The sequence below is a fragment of the Mesocricetus auratus genome, unplaced genomic scaffold (assembly GCF_017639785.1).
Source record: "Mesocricetus auratus isolate SY011 unplaced genomic scaffold, BCM_Maur_2.0 Super-Scaffold_100018, whole genome shotgun sequence".
Taxonomy (NCBI): Eukaryota; Metazoa; Chordata; class Mammalia; order Rodentia; family Cricetidae; genus Mesocricetus; species Mesocricetus auratus.
Window position 1 is genome coordinate 28,429,136 of NW_024429199.1, and position 15,097 is coordinate 28,444,232.

General features: G+C 39.6%; 1 protein-coding gene across 3 annotated transcripts in view; it reads right to left on the reverse strand.

The window, feature by feature from the left end:
• Txlnb (taxilin beta) overlaps nt 1–15,097 on the reverse strand; it is a 37,106-nt gene that overhangs the window by 10,841 nt on the left and 11,168 nt on the right. For 2 of the 3 annotated variants that reach the window (XM_021224372.2, XM_040728243.1), the window contains exons 4-6: nt 11,020–11,190; nt 3,586–3,780; nt 1,586–1,726 (exon numbers count right to left, since the gene is read on the reverse strand). In XM_021224372.2, coding sequence (XP_021080031.1) covers nt 1,586–1,726; nt 3,586–3,780; nt 11,020–11,190 — 507 coding nt within the window. The remainder of the gene's footprint in view (nt 1–1,585; nt 1,727–3,585; nt 3,781–11,019; nt 11,191–15,097) is intronic. The other variant, XM_005065734.4, reaches the window with a different exon arrangement.

Below are 15,097 nucleotides of genomic sequence, written 5' to 3' on the forward strand. Positions count from 1 at the left end.
TTGGATATCTCTGATTATTCTGTTTGCATGGAAAAAACTCCAGTTTGGACTTGATATCTCACCGGAAGTGAGATGTCACTGCTGTGAGCTGAGAACTGTGGGTGGGGTGGGGTGTGGGTAGGGGTGGGTGGGGCTGGGCAGGCTTTGAGAATTACCAGTGAGGATTTGTTGTCCAAATTGACTTGCTTCTGTCATACTTGAGAACTGGTTATTTTGTAATTGCTATGCTAACAGATTAAGTGATTCTAGCCTGGGTTCAGCCAAACAAAAAGCTTCTTCTGGTCAAGTGTTAAGTGGTGTCATTTGAGTAACTGACCTAACAACTAACTGTCTTACAGACGTTTCAGTATACACACACACACACACACACACACACACACACACACACACACACCTCTCTCCCTGTCTCTCTCTTCCTCCAGTAACTGGTACATGTTTCACACATGGGAAACACACGTCTGAATGCGATGCAGTGTCACAGAGTGCTTAAGGATGGGGGCAGACACGTGTGTTTGAAGCTTCTCTTAGCAGTGTGAAACCTTAAGCTGCGCGTCCCCTTTAAGCCTCAATTTTGTCATCTGTGCAGCTTTGGGTGGTTACTTGGAGGTAAGAGCAATAAGTACTACCATTCAGTGTCTTCAGTCCTAAATGCAGAGGTCACTGATAGCTCACCGCTCTCCACATTGTCACCCTCTTTGGACTGATTGCTGCTTGTACTTCAAAGTAACGTTCCCTGGATCTTTCTTCTTTTAGCTGCTTCCTTCTTACCCAAGCCCTCGTCACCCCTTGTGTGGACTGCGCTGGGAACCCCGCCTCCTTTCCTTTCTAGTCCACTCTCCATTCGGGAGCCGCAGTCACCTGTACATGTGGGAAGCCAGCCATGTCACCTCCTCTTCTAGAACTACTCAGTCATTTCCCGTTATATTTGGAATGAAATCCAGCCACCTCTCCAAGTCCTACAAAGCTGCACGGTTGGACCTCAATCACCCCCAGATCTTGAACATTTTTCTACTTGTTCCATTTTCTTGGACTTTCCCCCTGAGTGTGGAACATGCCATGGTGGGTCTAACATCAAGTCTTGTCACTGACAAGACACCACTGCTGAAGAAGACTCCCATGAGGCAGTTCCTCAGGAGGCAGGGCGTGGCTCATACATCCTCCCCACCTGTCCTGATAACTCAGTCTAAGTAAGCGCCCCGCCCCCCAGCCCCATCTCAGTTATTCCTTGTTTGCCTAATAACTTACTATTGTCTAAATACCCTTCCCGCTTCGCTTGCTACAGCTCGTCTCTGCCCACTCAGCCCCTAATCTGCCTGGTAGGCGATGGCCCTTCTCTGTCTTATTCATAACTATAATCTGGCACCTCAGCTGCTCTCAGCAGATAATAGGCACTTGAGAAACACTTGTTGAGTACGCTGAATGACTATTCAGTGTGAATAATGGTATAGGCCCAGTGCCTCCTACTGGGCTAGCCCATTGACTTCCCCGTAGATGCACGGGCCTTTATGTGAGTGGAGTGATCTTCTGCGATCCTTGGACGGCTTTCCTAGAGAGCCCCCCCGAAAGAGATGAACTGCATATGCACACCGACTAAAAGGATAGATACATATTCCTTTTCCCGTTTGTGCCGCTCCTCTGCTTCCTGCATCATCTCTTGAGCCTGTTCGAGTTTCGCATCCACCAGCTTCTGCTGTAGTTCTCTGTGTTTAAATATTTTGTCCAGATGCTAAGGGAAAAGAACACATACAAGCCAGGCTTGGGATCAAGAAATGCAAAACTGGAAAATAACTCACACGAATGCAAATTTCCTAGGAATAAACACTCTGGCTCACCGAAGGCGTTATATTAAAGCCCTAAGTTGGTGAGAGCACCCCACTTTGCACTGTTCAGAGGCAGCTTCAAAAGGTGGAGGTGCCAGAGGTCACCGGTATTAATGCCAGCATGATTTTTCTCAATTTGGTAGCCAGTTGATATGATGCTTCTCATTATGCTAGACCTCCCAGATAATGCTCCACTGTATTCTGGCTTGGTATTATGGCCCCTTTCATTACCTTATTTCAGTGAATATAATTTATCATGCTGAATTCTCTGTGTATTTGTCTCAAGGGTTGTAAGAAAGCTTTGGTGTTCCAGTATGTAATCCCTAGATGTTTGAGATTGAGGCCCAGACCCCTGAATTCTTTGCTTACTTTGTTCAATGATAATGTAGTTTGGATCTGAATGTCCAACTATTAAACTCTTAGTATCCAGCCTGACGGTACTGGGATGTGGTAGAAAATTCAAGAGGTGAGGCTTGCTAGGAGACCCTCTAGTCTTTGATAGCTAGTGCCCTCCCTTCCCAGTTGCCATGGAGTAAGTAACTTGGCTCCTCCACACCTCTCACCATGGTGATGTGCTGCTTTGCCATAGGCCCCTCATTGATGGGGTCACTTGTCTGGACTGAAACCTTCAAATCTGTGAGCCACAGCGAACCCTTTTCTTGATGACCCAAGTGTCTCAAGTATTCCTTATAGTGAAGGGAAGCTGACTAACATAGATATAACATGACTGGGGCTCATAATGAACTGGTAAGCAGTCATTCTCTGTCCTCCATACCTTGACCTCTGGAAAACATTAGGCTTGCCTGTGAGGGACTGTCTACATTAGGTTACCTTCTGGGCATGTCTGTGAGGGACTGTCTACATTTGGTTGATTTCTGACCCTGCCTGTGAGGGACTGTCTACATTAGGGTACCTTCTGGGCATGCCTATGAGGGACTGTCTACATTAGGGTACCTTCTGGGCATGCCTGTGAGGGACTGTCTACATTTGGTTGACTTCAGGGCTAGCTTGGCTAGGTTTATTGAGATGGGAAGACCCCCTTAATTGTGGATGGTACCATTTCATGGCCTGGAGCCCCGGACTGAATGAAGACAAATAAGTAAGCATGGGAATCCATTGTTCTGTTTCCTGTCTGTAGACCTGGTGGAACCAACGGGCTGCCTGCTCTTGTCACTGTCTTTCCCCTCCTACTCCCGTGCTTTCCATGCCATGATGGAATAATCCTCCAAAACTGTTAGCTAGAATTTACCATTCCTTCCTTATATTGCTTCTTGTTAGATATTTGGTCACAACAACATATAAAGTAACATATAGATAGTGTTTTCTGTTTGAGAGTAAAGTTGAGACAAATGACATATTGTGTGCAAAGTAATACGTTGCTTGACACAAATTAAGCACTAAATAAATGATAATTATAATCATTACATTATCCATGCTAGTCTCAGCTTGTTAACTGAGTTGACATGGTGATTCTAATGAAGAAAGTGGAATTATCTCTTGTCTACATGGAAAGGATTTTCAAAGGACCGAAGTATTATGCCAGGTAAGTGTGCCCATAGGTTTACTGCTTTTAGTTTGGCATGAATTCAGCCAGGTGTTTTGTAGGACTGTCTGTTTTTATTTTGGCTAGTAAAAGAACCCCAATCTTAACTATTAATTGGTTGAGAGGACTGGCCATGAATTGTTTCTTAAACAAGCTCCTCACTTTCAGAACCCGGATCTAGGCCTGTGTACAATTCTGCGAGCTGTTTGATGTGGTTCTCACCTCCTCTCTGAGCTCATACTGATCGATGATGCTTTTCAGTTTTTCTGCAAGCTCTGTGTTCTCCTGGCAGAGCTTCATATTTCGCTCGCTCTGTTGCTCTATCTGAGTCTGGATATCTGTCAGGGTGGTCTGAAAATGACTCGTGATCTCTTTCCTCTTCTCTTCTTCCTCACGTGCCCGTTGGAGGGTTTCCTCCTGTGGATGAATAGCAGAACCTTTGGTACTGGTTTAGAAGTGCCCAGGGTTTAGAGACCTCAAGGTCAGATCACTGAAAGGTGCAGTGTGCAGAGTAAGTGGGGTGTTTCTTTTCAGTCTCTATAGCTAAAGTTGCCCAAGCTCCAAATAAATGTCCAATCAGGGCTTCCACTGTGAGTGCAGTCATAGGCAGCCACAATGTTCAGTGATGAACAGGCTTCCTTTAAAGATGGCAGTCTCTGGGTGAGGGAATGGTCAGCAGTGACTTCTGACAGTCACATAGTCACACGACTTTGATCTCTTAGTTGTGGCCTGGAGGAAAAGGTCACTGGGATTTACCGAGTGATGGGTCACAGATCATGAGTTGTTTGTCTGGTATGTGTGTGGGGGGGAGGGGGAGGAAAGCAATAGATATAATATTACTCTGTAAAACCATGGAATATAAACCACATAATTGTATCACCCAGATTTTTATAAGAATAAGTGATCATAATATCAATTTTTTCTTTCTTTTAGGTTTTATTCCTATTTATGTGTGAGTATAGTCACATGTGTGGATCCCAGAGAGGCCAGAAGAAGGTGTCAGATCCTCTGAAATTGGAGTTATAGGTGATTGTGAGATGCCTCACATGGATGCTGGGAACTGAACTTGAACTTGGGCTCTCTGTAAGAGCAGCAAGTGCTCTGAATAAGAAAAAAATATCAGGAAGCTTAATGCTGCATTCAAAGATATAAAAGAGAATCTTTCTAAATATACTGGCTATTTTATTTCTGGACAAACAATCATTTTATGTGTCACCTGGGATAACTAAAATGCTTGCAGTGTAAATTTTGAATTAGAAAGCAATAAGTTTGATATCTCTTTAGCTCTAGAATGATAACAAAGACACATTTTACCACCCCCTTTACCACTTGTTACTGTCAAGGAACTGAAAGTTTGCTTTTATATTATTTCTGTTCTCTTTTCTCTTACATCAAAACTCTACATTCATTGCTAACCATTAATAATGTGCCCAGATTCCTGTCTCTATACCAAGAATTATCTGTGTTGTAATTAATTGTTCCTTTCATTCTTTTAGAATAAAGGGTTTGTTCTTGCTATATTATCCCAAAGATAGACATGTTTTCACTGCTGACAGATGATACACACGTTTTCAGATTCCTTCCAGTACTGGTTAATTGTTAATAGAAAAGCTTGTTTCATGCTTGGCAACTAAAACTACACTGCATTTAGTTGCCTACAAACTTCAGATTATGTGACAGGATTTAAAAAGAGAGAATTATTTTAGCAGAAGTAATTGCACAAGTCTTTATTAGGACAGAACAATGTGATCAAAACACAAATTGATCTGGAAAATATATACTCTAGAAGTAATTTATCACTCATTTCCATATTTCCTACAGAATATTAACATAGTGCCTAACTTGTTGGCCACCAGAATTGTAATTTCATCATAGTGTATCTTCTGAAAGATATTGTAAAAGATATTTTCTAATCTAAAGATGGAGATATTCATCTCTGTGTATCAATTCTTACTATATATATCACTAAGAATTATTGCACCTATCAGCTAAAGAGTAACAACATACCTGTCAGAGTGATTGTCACCTCATTGCTCCTGATATACTTACAAGTCCCAAAATTATGGCTTACAGGACTTTAGACCATCTTAATTTCATTTTTATTTATAAAGATTTCTTGTGTGAGTTTAAGAAACTGTTATGTTCCTGAGAAAGTTTGAGATTTTCCAGATCTTAGCAAGTTATTTTTATTCATTTATTTTATTTATTTGTTTATTTATTTAGTGAGAAGTTTTATTAGAAAAGAGAGGGCAGGGGCTGGGGGAAGGAAAGAGAAAAGAGGTGAAGAGACACAGAGACAGAGAGAGAGGACAGAAGAGAAGAGGGAGACAGGAAAAGCCCTGTCTGTCCCAGGGGAACAGTGGCAAAGAGCCTTAGCAAGTTATTACACATTTGTCAAGCTAGTAAGTTCTGCCTTATGTAATGGCAGCTTGAATTTTGTACTGTATTGCTTCCCCAAATTTTAACAGGAGGACAAGTACAAGGTCTTGTGAGCTTGTGATCCTCCTGCCTCATCCTCTCAAATAACTACATTCCTAGCTATGCTGTTTTTTCAACTAGACAAAAAAAGGTGTTGCTAAATGTTATTAAATTGAGTTCATTGATAAATAATTTGCCATCATTTGAACATTAAATTTTTAAATTAATCAAGTGTGTATATAGATACTGAAAATTATTAAGACAAACAAGACTGAGAGACAAAAGCTGAAAACAACTTTGCAAGCAGCATCATATATCTTAAAACTGATGCCGTGCCTGGCACATAATCCATAGGTATTCAGTAAATGTTTATTTAATGATTAATACATTATTAACTTGTGTACAGACACTTGAGGAGCTTGAATGGTATGATTTCTATGGTCCTTTCTGTGTAAAAATTCCTTGATAGTCTGTTAACAAATACTACTTCTTTCTTTACTCAAATCATGTTCCCTAAGCCACCTACCCACATTGTACTAGAAAGTTGTTTTTTAATATAGTTTCAGGCTTAAACTTACTACTTTATGTAATTACAGGAACTGTTGAAACAAGTGGCTGGCTCTGGCTTTCACTGGCCCTTTCTAAATTATACTAAGCTGTTAAGGTTTGCATTTGTGTTTCACTCACTGAAGAAAAAAACTATAAAGAGTATAAGAGTTAAAACGGACAGTGCTGGAGAGACCCAACTGTGCATTCGTTTTCCATGCTTTCCTCAGCTCCTAAAGTGTGGGTTTTAGAGCCCAGTTCTGAGGCTGCCCTATTAGCATGGACAAAGAAGGCTGGGGCAAGTTTAGTCTTCTACAGGTAACATCTGTGGACTCTGGAGGCCAATTGGCACTTGGTGTAATGTAATGGAAGTTTCTCACCCTTTCCCCTTTTAAACAGATTTTAGCTTGTAGGAAGACTTGGAAACCGAAAGAGATGTGTTAAACTTCCCCCGAACATCTACCATCTCTCAGATAAGAACAAGAGTGTGAAATTCTGGGAAACTGTATAACCACAGAAAGATGAGAGGGAAGTTTCAAGAAAAGAGTCAGTGAGGTAGAAAAACCCGAATTCTGTGGAGAAAAGTCACCAGTCTCTGAGCAATACCAATCACACTTCTGCAGGAAGGATTCAAAGCAGTCTATCTAAGGAAGAAAATTGAACAGGCATTTGGACGGCTGTCCAAGAGACAAAAGTTTGTATTTGAAGGTAACTATAGTAACTGAATTAAAAAATTGTCAATATTTTTCAGAAGAGTACAGTTAGGGTTTAGATATGTAGTGAATACACTCCAAAAGCTCATGTGCTAAAAGTCTGTTCTCAGATGATTTGGTTTTGAGAGATGATTATAGCATGATGGTGCTAATTTTGTCATTGATGCCTTTGTGGCTGAATCAGTTGTTCAGAAGTGGGCCTTAGTTGGAGTATGTGGATTCCTGGTGCGTGCCTTGAAGACTCTGTCTTGTCCCTGGAGCCCTTTTCTGTGTATTGCTGCTTCCTCTCTACCATATGTTCCTGACAGTGATGTCCTTCTTCGTCATGACCCAGAAACAAGCATCAAGTGACCATGAACTGAAATCTCTGAAACCATGAGTCAAATTAACCTTGTCCTCCTTTAAGTTGATTTTTGTAAGGTACTTATTATAGCATTTGGAAAGTCAAATAACATAATGATAGACTCTAGAGTCTCTACATTGTCATATCATCTAGGATATTGTTGGCAATGACCTGACATATGAAAACCCTACAAAAAAAGGCACACTATCAAAGCAAAAACAGTAACCGAACAATTTGCTCTACAACGGTCCAAATGTGAAAATAGTAGGAAAGAATTATAAAACAGGTGTTATAATTCTGTTCCATGATGTAAAGAAAACTAGCCAATGAATTAAAAGCAGGATATCCCAGACAAGAAAAACAATCTGCTAAACAAGTGAGAGTCCTGGAATTTAAAACTCTGTAATTAGAAATTTAAAGATCACTTTGTGGGTTCAGAGATAAAAAACAAAGGACTATGAAGTAAGCTGATCAGAAGATTCAGGAAGTCATGAAGGGAACTGTGGGACACTGTCATTAGGTTAATATACATGCAATTAGGGAGAAGAGGCGAACATGAAGTAACAAATATATCTGAAGAAATAACACTTAAAAATTCCAAGTTTGGTGAAAAACAGATACATAAATCTCAGCAAATACCAAGTGGAATGTAAAGAAAACCTTCAGGGACTGGAGAGCTGGCTCAGTGTTAAGAGCACTGACTGCTCTTGCAGAGTTCTTGGGTTTGGTTCCCAATACCCACAGGGCAATTCACAACCATCTGTGAGTCCAGATTCAGGGGATTCTTCATCTTCTTCTGGCCTCCATACGTACCACACATATGGTACACTTAACACACCATTTTTTAAAAAAATAAAACCATTAGAAGATACAGAGATTCTGAAAGTAAAAAACACTAGACAGGCTTTGAAAGTAGTCTTAGAAAGATGATGTCATGTGAGGAGGAATAACAGCTGAAGTTACTGCTGCCGTCATCATCAGGATTATGGGGATCAGGGTAACGTGGGAGACCCATGAACATATCCCATCAGTGGACAACTTCAGCATCCAATAATTACAGCTCTCACCAGCAGGAAGAGCAAATGAATCAATAAAAGATAACATTAAGATAAAGGACAACTAGGAGAATTGACTGCCAGCCAAGCTGGGATCCAACAAACTCTAATGGGGAGCTCTTTAGGCTGAGAGAAAGTGGAGCCAGACAGGACACTGAAGTTTTACACCAAATAAAAAAGGCAACAGGAAAGTTCAGTATCTGGGGAAAGATAAAAGGCAGTTTTCTCTTTCATTTTTCAAGGGATACGGATGATAATAAAGACAAAAACACATGATATTGTCGTCTAATGGGCTTTATAAAGTCATACAGTTGTATGCTTAGAAGATTCTAGCTTAAAGAAAAATAATTGGACTTAGCTTTAATGTTTCTACATATGTGATGTGGTATAATATTAACTCTAGGTAGACTAGGAACAGTTTAAAATGTTGATTGTAACTATAGATCGACCAATGTAAATAATGCAAAGAGGAGATAAATGAAAAATAAAAATAAAAGGAATCTTCACATTGGAAGGCAGGAAAAGAATAGAAGAACAGAAAAGAGAGGTGGAATGTATGTTGTAAATAACTAAACATGGTATCTGCTGTTTAATATAGTTGTATCAGTCATTGTTTTGTGTGTTAATGGACTGGCATCCCAGTTAAAGGCAGACACTTTGGGTATATTTGTAAGTAATATTTTGTAGACCCAGGTAGGAAATAAGCAGATAAAAAGATATATACTGTGCAAACAAACAAAAAAAGCAAGAAACTTAAGGTGCTGTATGGATGTCAAATAATGTAAATATCAAGATAAAGATTATTACCAGGGGAGGCTAATGATGATAAAATGACCAGTTATTCAAAAAGACAGAAAGTGAAACATGAATAAAATTAACATCAGTGCTTCAAGAAACAAAAATTGATGTATTTGAAAGAAGTAGACTGCTCCGTAATTAATACTGGGATTATAGTGACAATTCCAAAGCTAGTTGTTGCTTCTTGAATACAGCATACAATAGTTGTTCATCAAGAGAGGATATACATGATGGGCTATGCAAATTAAATACTCCCCAGCTCATGGGTAAATAATCAAAGGTAGATTAGTATTTTGGATTTGAATTATTTTGACACTTAAAATATTCACTACTTTAAAGGACCAATTAAAATCAGCGGGGTTCCTTGTCAGTAGAGACATGAACTCTCCGAAGGTCATTTGTGCAGATCAAATGAAGTAACATGCAAAGTCCCAAAGAGTCAAAGCCACACTCTTCTCCCTTGGAGTCTTTAAAGTGACACACCCCCACCCTATCTGGTTTAATTACCATTCCTTCACTGTGTGACACCGTAGAAAGCCTGGAGTCTTTTGTAAACACAGAACGCTACCCCTTGGGTTGAAGATGATGCACCCATCTCAAGGTCCCCACCTACCCTGGACTTGTGGTGGTTCCCAATACAATACTGAAGAAAGCCCATCCTCTGGAACTTGTGAGACTCACAGTTTGTCACACTGGCTTCCGATTTCCCAAACATGACAGGATAATTGAGCAACAAGGAACCACTATCTCCTCCTGCTTGTCAAAGTAGTTAGTGATTTTAATGTCTGGTTGCTTCTTCTAAGGTATCTCCTTGTAAACAAACATAGTAATAACTTCCTTGGAGGAATATTGCCTGCTTAATTACTGTGTGTCTGAAGCTTTGGGATCTACCACTGGAAAAGGGATTGTAAATGCAAACAGACTTATTTGGAAGAGCCCTACATCTTACTTTTGAATGGAGCTGGTAATCAAATTAAATATGTTGTTAGAGACCCATGCTGTAATTAATGAAACCCATGCAGACATAATGAAGCGATCAGTCTATTATTTTTAAATTGAGTAATTAAGACTTAAAGAGCTCTCCAGCATTTTTTAAAGTAGCTTCTTTTCTCAGACAATTATTGGCATTTTTGACGCCCTCGTCATATCAATTAGCTTTGTGGCTATGCCTTGTCATGCAGAATTCATTAAATAAAAATAAATGCTGAATTTTTACAAATTTTTAAAGATGAATCTAAGGGATGAAGAGATGGTTCAGAGGTTGAGTGTTGACAACTTTCCCAGAGGACCTAGGTTCAATTCCAGCACCCACACAGCAGAGCTCAACTGTCTATAACGATAGTTCCTATGGCTTCTTCTGGCTTCCTCAGGCACTAGGGACACATGTGAAGCACAGACATACATGCTGAAAAAAACACCAGTCACATAAAGTAAAAATAAAAATAATTAAATAGTAAACAAAGGACCATCTAAACAACCAATAAAACTCAACCTAGCAAAAAAGAAAGAGAGACGACATTTCTTTTTCCCTGGGCCTGCACTGTTGTCATGTGTAAGCACCTTGCAGATGGAATCTCATTTAGCTTTTCCCTTCTGACCACATAATCGGATGATGGAGGAACCATTCACAGAGGTAAAAACTTGAAGATCACAAAGCAAGTGACAGAGCCAGTATTTGACTTCAAGCTCTCTGGTTGTAACTCATGCTTTCTCCAGGTAACAGAGGCCTGTGTCTATGCAGCCAGCTAAGAAACGAGTCATCCCAAGCCAAGGTGCCACATACCTTCAGTGTCTTGTTGTGCCTCTGCAGCTCCCGACACAGACTCTCAAGTTTGCTTCGAGCGAGGATGGCTCGGTTGTGTTCACTCTGCAGCTGGTCCTTCTCTCTCTGGGTCTGTGCCTGCTGCTTCCGTAGGAGTTTTAGTTTCTTTTGCTCAGCTCGATGCTCATCCAGCTAGACATGGGGATGCAAGCAGCAAAGAAATCGGCAGGGGTGTCTTTGTGGCTCACAGAGAAAAAGCAAAGCCTAAGGACTTTCTGTGTGGTTGTTTAGAGCTATTTTTCGTCATTATCTGCCTCTCTGACAGCTCATAAGCTTCACAAGTCCCACTCCTGTATAATGTGTGGGTATAATTTGTAGAGCATAATATGTATATGCTCTACAAATATGTATATATAATGTGTATATATATATAATATGTATATACAATTTTTACATAACTATTACTTCTATTAGCCTCTTTGATTTTTTTTTTGGATGTCTAGAAATACTTTCCTTGTTTCTGTCTAATGATGTCATCTAGTGCTATTCTAAAAAGAAAGACACACTTATAACATGCTGGAGTTCATGGCAGTATTTTGTATTCAGACCATGGCTAGCAATTTTGTTTGCTTGGCTCACATTTCACTCTCATAACTCTGTCTGAAAGTAAGCCAACGGTGACAGTTTTAAAATAGGAAAGAGAAAAACAGCCTCCTGGTAACATAAAGTGCAGTTATCCTCTTTATAATTTGGGGATTTAGAATGTGGACTCTTTGGGTATGGGGAAAGCAAGAGAAAACATAACACCCAAACACACACAACACAGTGGGCAAAAGTCAAATATTTATACCATTCCCTGCTGCCCAGCCCTGTCCCCAGCCTCTCTGTGACTACAGTAAAGATATCATGACCCTTGTTTCTGACAATCCAGATGCAGTTTATTCCCATACTGTCCATGTTGAGATACTAAAATGTGAGTGCAGAATTGCCAGATTTGATACAGGATACCTAAGGAAATAGAAATTTCAGATATTAAACAATAATTTTAGTATATTCCAAATATTGGATGGACTGTAATTTTTTTACCCAACATTGTTTGTTTTCTAAAATGTAAAGTTAAATGGATCTTTTATCTTTATTTGGTAAATCTGGTAACATTTTCACGAGATCTTAGTTCTAAAGGAAGAATTATGGGAAACAGCCCCTAGAAGCTGCCAGAGAAAGAGTGAGACCAGTGGACTCTAGGAGTACCCGTGTCAGTGTAAGCATCAGTATAGCCCACATGGCAAGCAGCAGACTTTGGTCTAGAATTGTTCACTCTACTGGACTTGTTTCTTGGTGTCTGGGTGTTGCCTAAGCCAGGAAGGGACTGGTTATATCAGTAACCATGTTGGCTAGGAGCAAGGAAAACTCCTGGGGATCCACTGAGTACTTCTAGATGCCAGGTATTCCTGGTGCCTCATAGGTCCCGATGGAAATGGATATACATTCCACGTGGATCTTGACCACATCTAGTTTCCCCATTTTAGAAGTATTTTCTCCCCACCCCAACTATTTGAAGATTGTCACACTTTCTTCCATTCATATTTTATTTTTTCTTCTACCATGTTGAATAACTATTAAAAATCCTACTCAGATTAAACCAAGAATATGCATATTTAATATTCTAAGTTTATGCCCATGTGCAATTTTTACTTTTTAAACATTAACATTGGAAAAAGAGAACCATGCTACTAGAAATAATGGTTAGCTTGGCACCCTTCTTGAAAAGCCAGTGATCCTATATTATGCATTTCTCATGCAGAACTCCTGCTTATAAGATAGATGTGGTCCTTTCATTTTGTACCATAGTGATTAGACAAGTAAAATTTCCCATGATTATAGCAAGACTTTTCTTCCTTGAAATTGATATAATATTGTCAATATAGATTAGACTTCATTTTTGATGGTTAAGCTACATGTCAAAACTTTGCAAGTTCACCACTGTTGACAAAGTGGACATAATTTTGTATTGTGCAGAATCCTCTGTATTATGGGCTGTTATGTGCCCATCAACCTGGGCCCCTCTATCTACTGTATGACAGTAACATATATAATTGTGACATGAAGAAATATCTCCAGTCAGAGACACTTATAGCTCCTTGGTGAACAAGACCACAGCATTCTTTGTGTGCCCTGAAACAAATATATACTTTGTGTGCTTTATAAGGCGGAAGACAGATGATTCGTACTTTGCCATGTTTAATCTTTGGCTGTGTTATAAGGTCATGCACATTAAAATTTTAGCTAGATCTATTTTCCTTAGGTTTAAAAGGAAAGATTGTGAATGTCCTACATTTCTTAATGTTTGGCTGATGTTTTCTTTACAAGTAATTCAGACTTGAACACGGGGTGGGAGTGTTAATGAATTAAAATGAACATTACAACCAAGTCACCCTCAGCCCAGATCTGGCTGTGAAGTTAAATGATTCATGTAGGCATGGTTCTGGAAATTTGTAACAGGTATTTTTCTGAAATTCTTGTTTTTTCTTCTTTATTAAGTTAAAAAAATAAATAAAAGCACAATCAGTGCCAATGACTAAATTAGAATTGTGTTAATGATTCTTTTTAAGTATATAGAAGTTGAAGAAATTTCCAGAAAATGTTTTTCTAAGGCCATTTCTGAATGCAGCCACGAAGTGTCCTTACTTATTAATGGACATGTCCTTATTTATTGATGAACACAATGGCAGATAATATTACAGGCTTCAGGCTATGTAAGCATGAGTGAGCTACAGTGACAGTTCGATTTAAAGAATTAGAGTTAGGAATTTACTCCATACTAACCATTATATTTCAGACATTTTCTATACTAATATCCTAATCAATGAGCAAGGGAATAATTATTTACATGGAGATAAAAACTTTTTGTCGCCATGCAAATAATTAAAAATTTTCATGATTTTTTTCCCTGAAAAGGAAATGTAATTGGCCTTTTGGGTCGGTTTTTGAAAATGACCTCTTAGGTCTTAAACTTTGTTACAGGGATAAGACAAATGCTCTAAGGCTTGAACTGGCTTATCTCTGTTGGGGTGATTTCTGGCTAGTGAGTTGGTATATGGGATTTCTTGGGACCAGGGTGAAAAGCCCTGGCTCTTGGAGAAATCCCCCTTAGACTGGAGAAGTATTCTTTTCTTGTGTACTGCTGTAGAACGGTGTCAGGTGACAGTCCACAGTACCTCCTGGTCCTCCCAAGCATAGCATATGGTGCTAGAAAATAGACAATAATGGCCTTGGAGTGTAGTCGTTCAGTCGAAGGGATGATGGACAGACAGTACAGAAAGTACTGAAAAAAGAGCAAAGATGAGTGAGAGTCTTGTGGTGTCCATGAGAGAATTTGACCCAAATTCGGCAGAAAAGATCTTTGACTTCCAGTTTAGGTTATGCTAATTTAAATTGCTAATCATCAATGTTAAATTGCTTTGAAAATTTCTACCCTTCTTTTGGCAAGCAGCATGGCCATAAAACTGGAAAGCAAACATTCTTCTTGCTTGACCCAGGTCTCCTACTTCTAGAACTTTCCCTTAAAACCATAATGGAGAAGGAACAACTCTAATAAATGATGGTGTTCACTGCAGCAGGAGTCTCTGAAGTGGAAGGACACTGTCTCCCAAATGGGTGAGTCAGCACATAGAGCCACTTAACAGAGTATAACACAGCCTTAACAAAATATGCATATGCAGACTGAACGACACCGGAAAATGCCAGGTGAGCCAAGAAAACAAAAAATCAACTCGTCTGTGCCGTATGGCAGGAGTGACTCCATCTCTGGCTGCATAGAGCTTGAAAGGATCAGGCATAAAGCAGAACTTGTGTTTTAGATGATGGATTGGAGATGTGGCCATTTTTCACCAATTCAGCTGCTGCCCCTTAAGCAATTGCCTTCCTAATTAGCAACTGCCATTGGGGCTGCAGCTGGCAGGAATTCTGTTCCCTCATGCACAGCCTCTCTCAAAGCCACTAAGGGAAACTATATCTAGATCTCTACCCTTCTATAGAACTCAGGATCCAAAGGTTGAGGTGAAATTCTGCTCACTCTCCTTGTAAGTGTCTCTCCTTG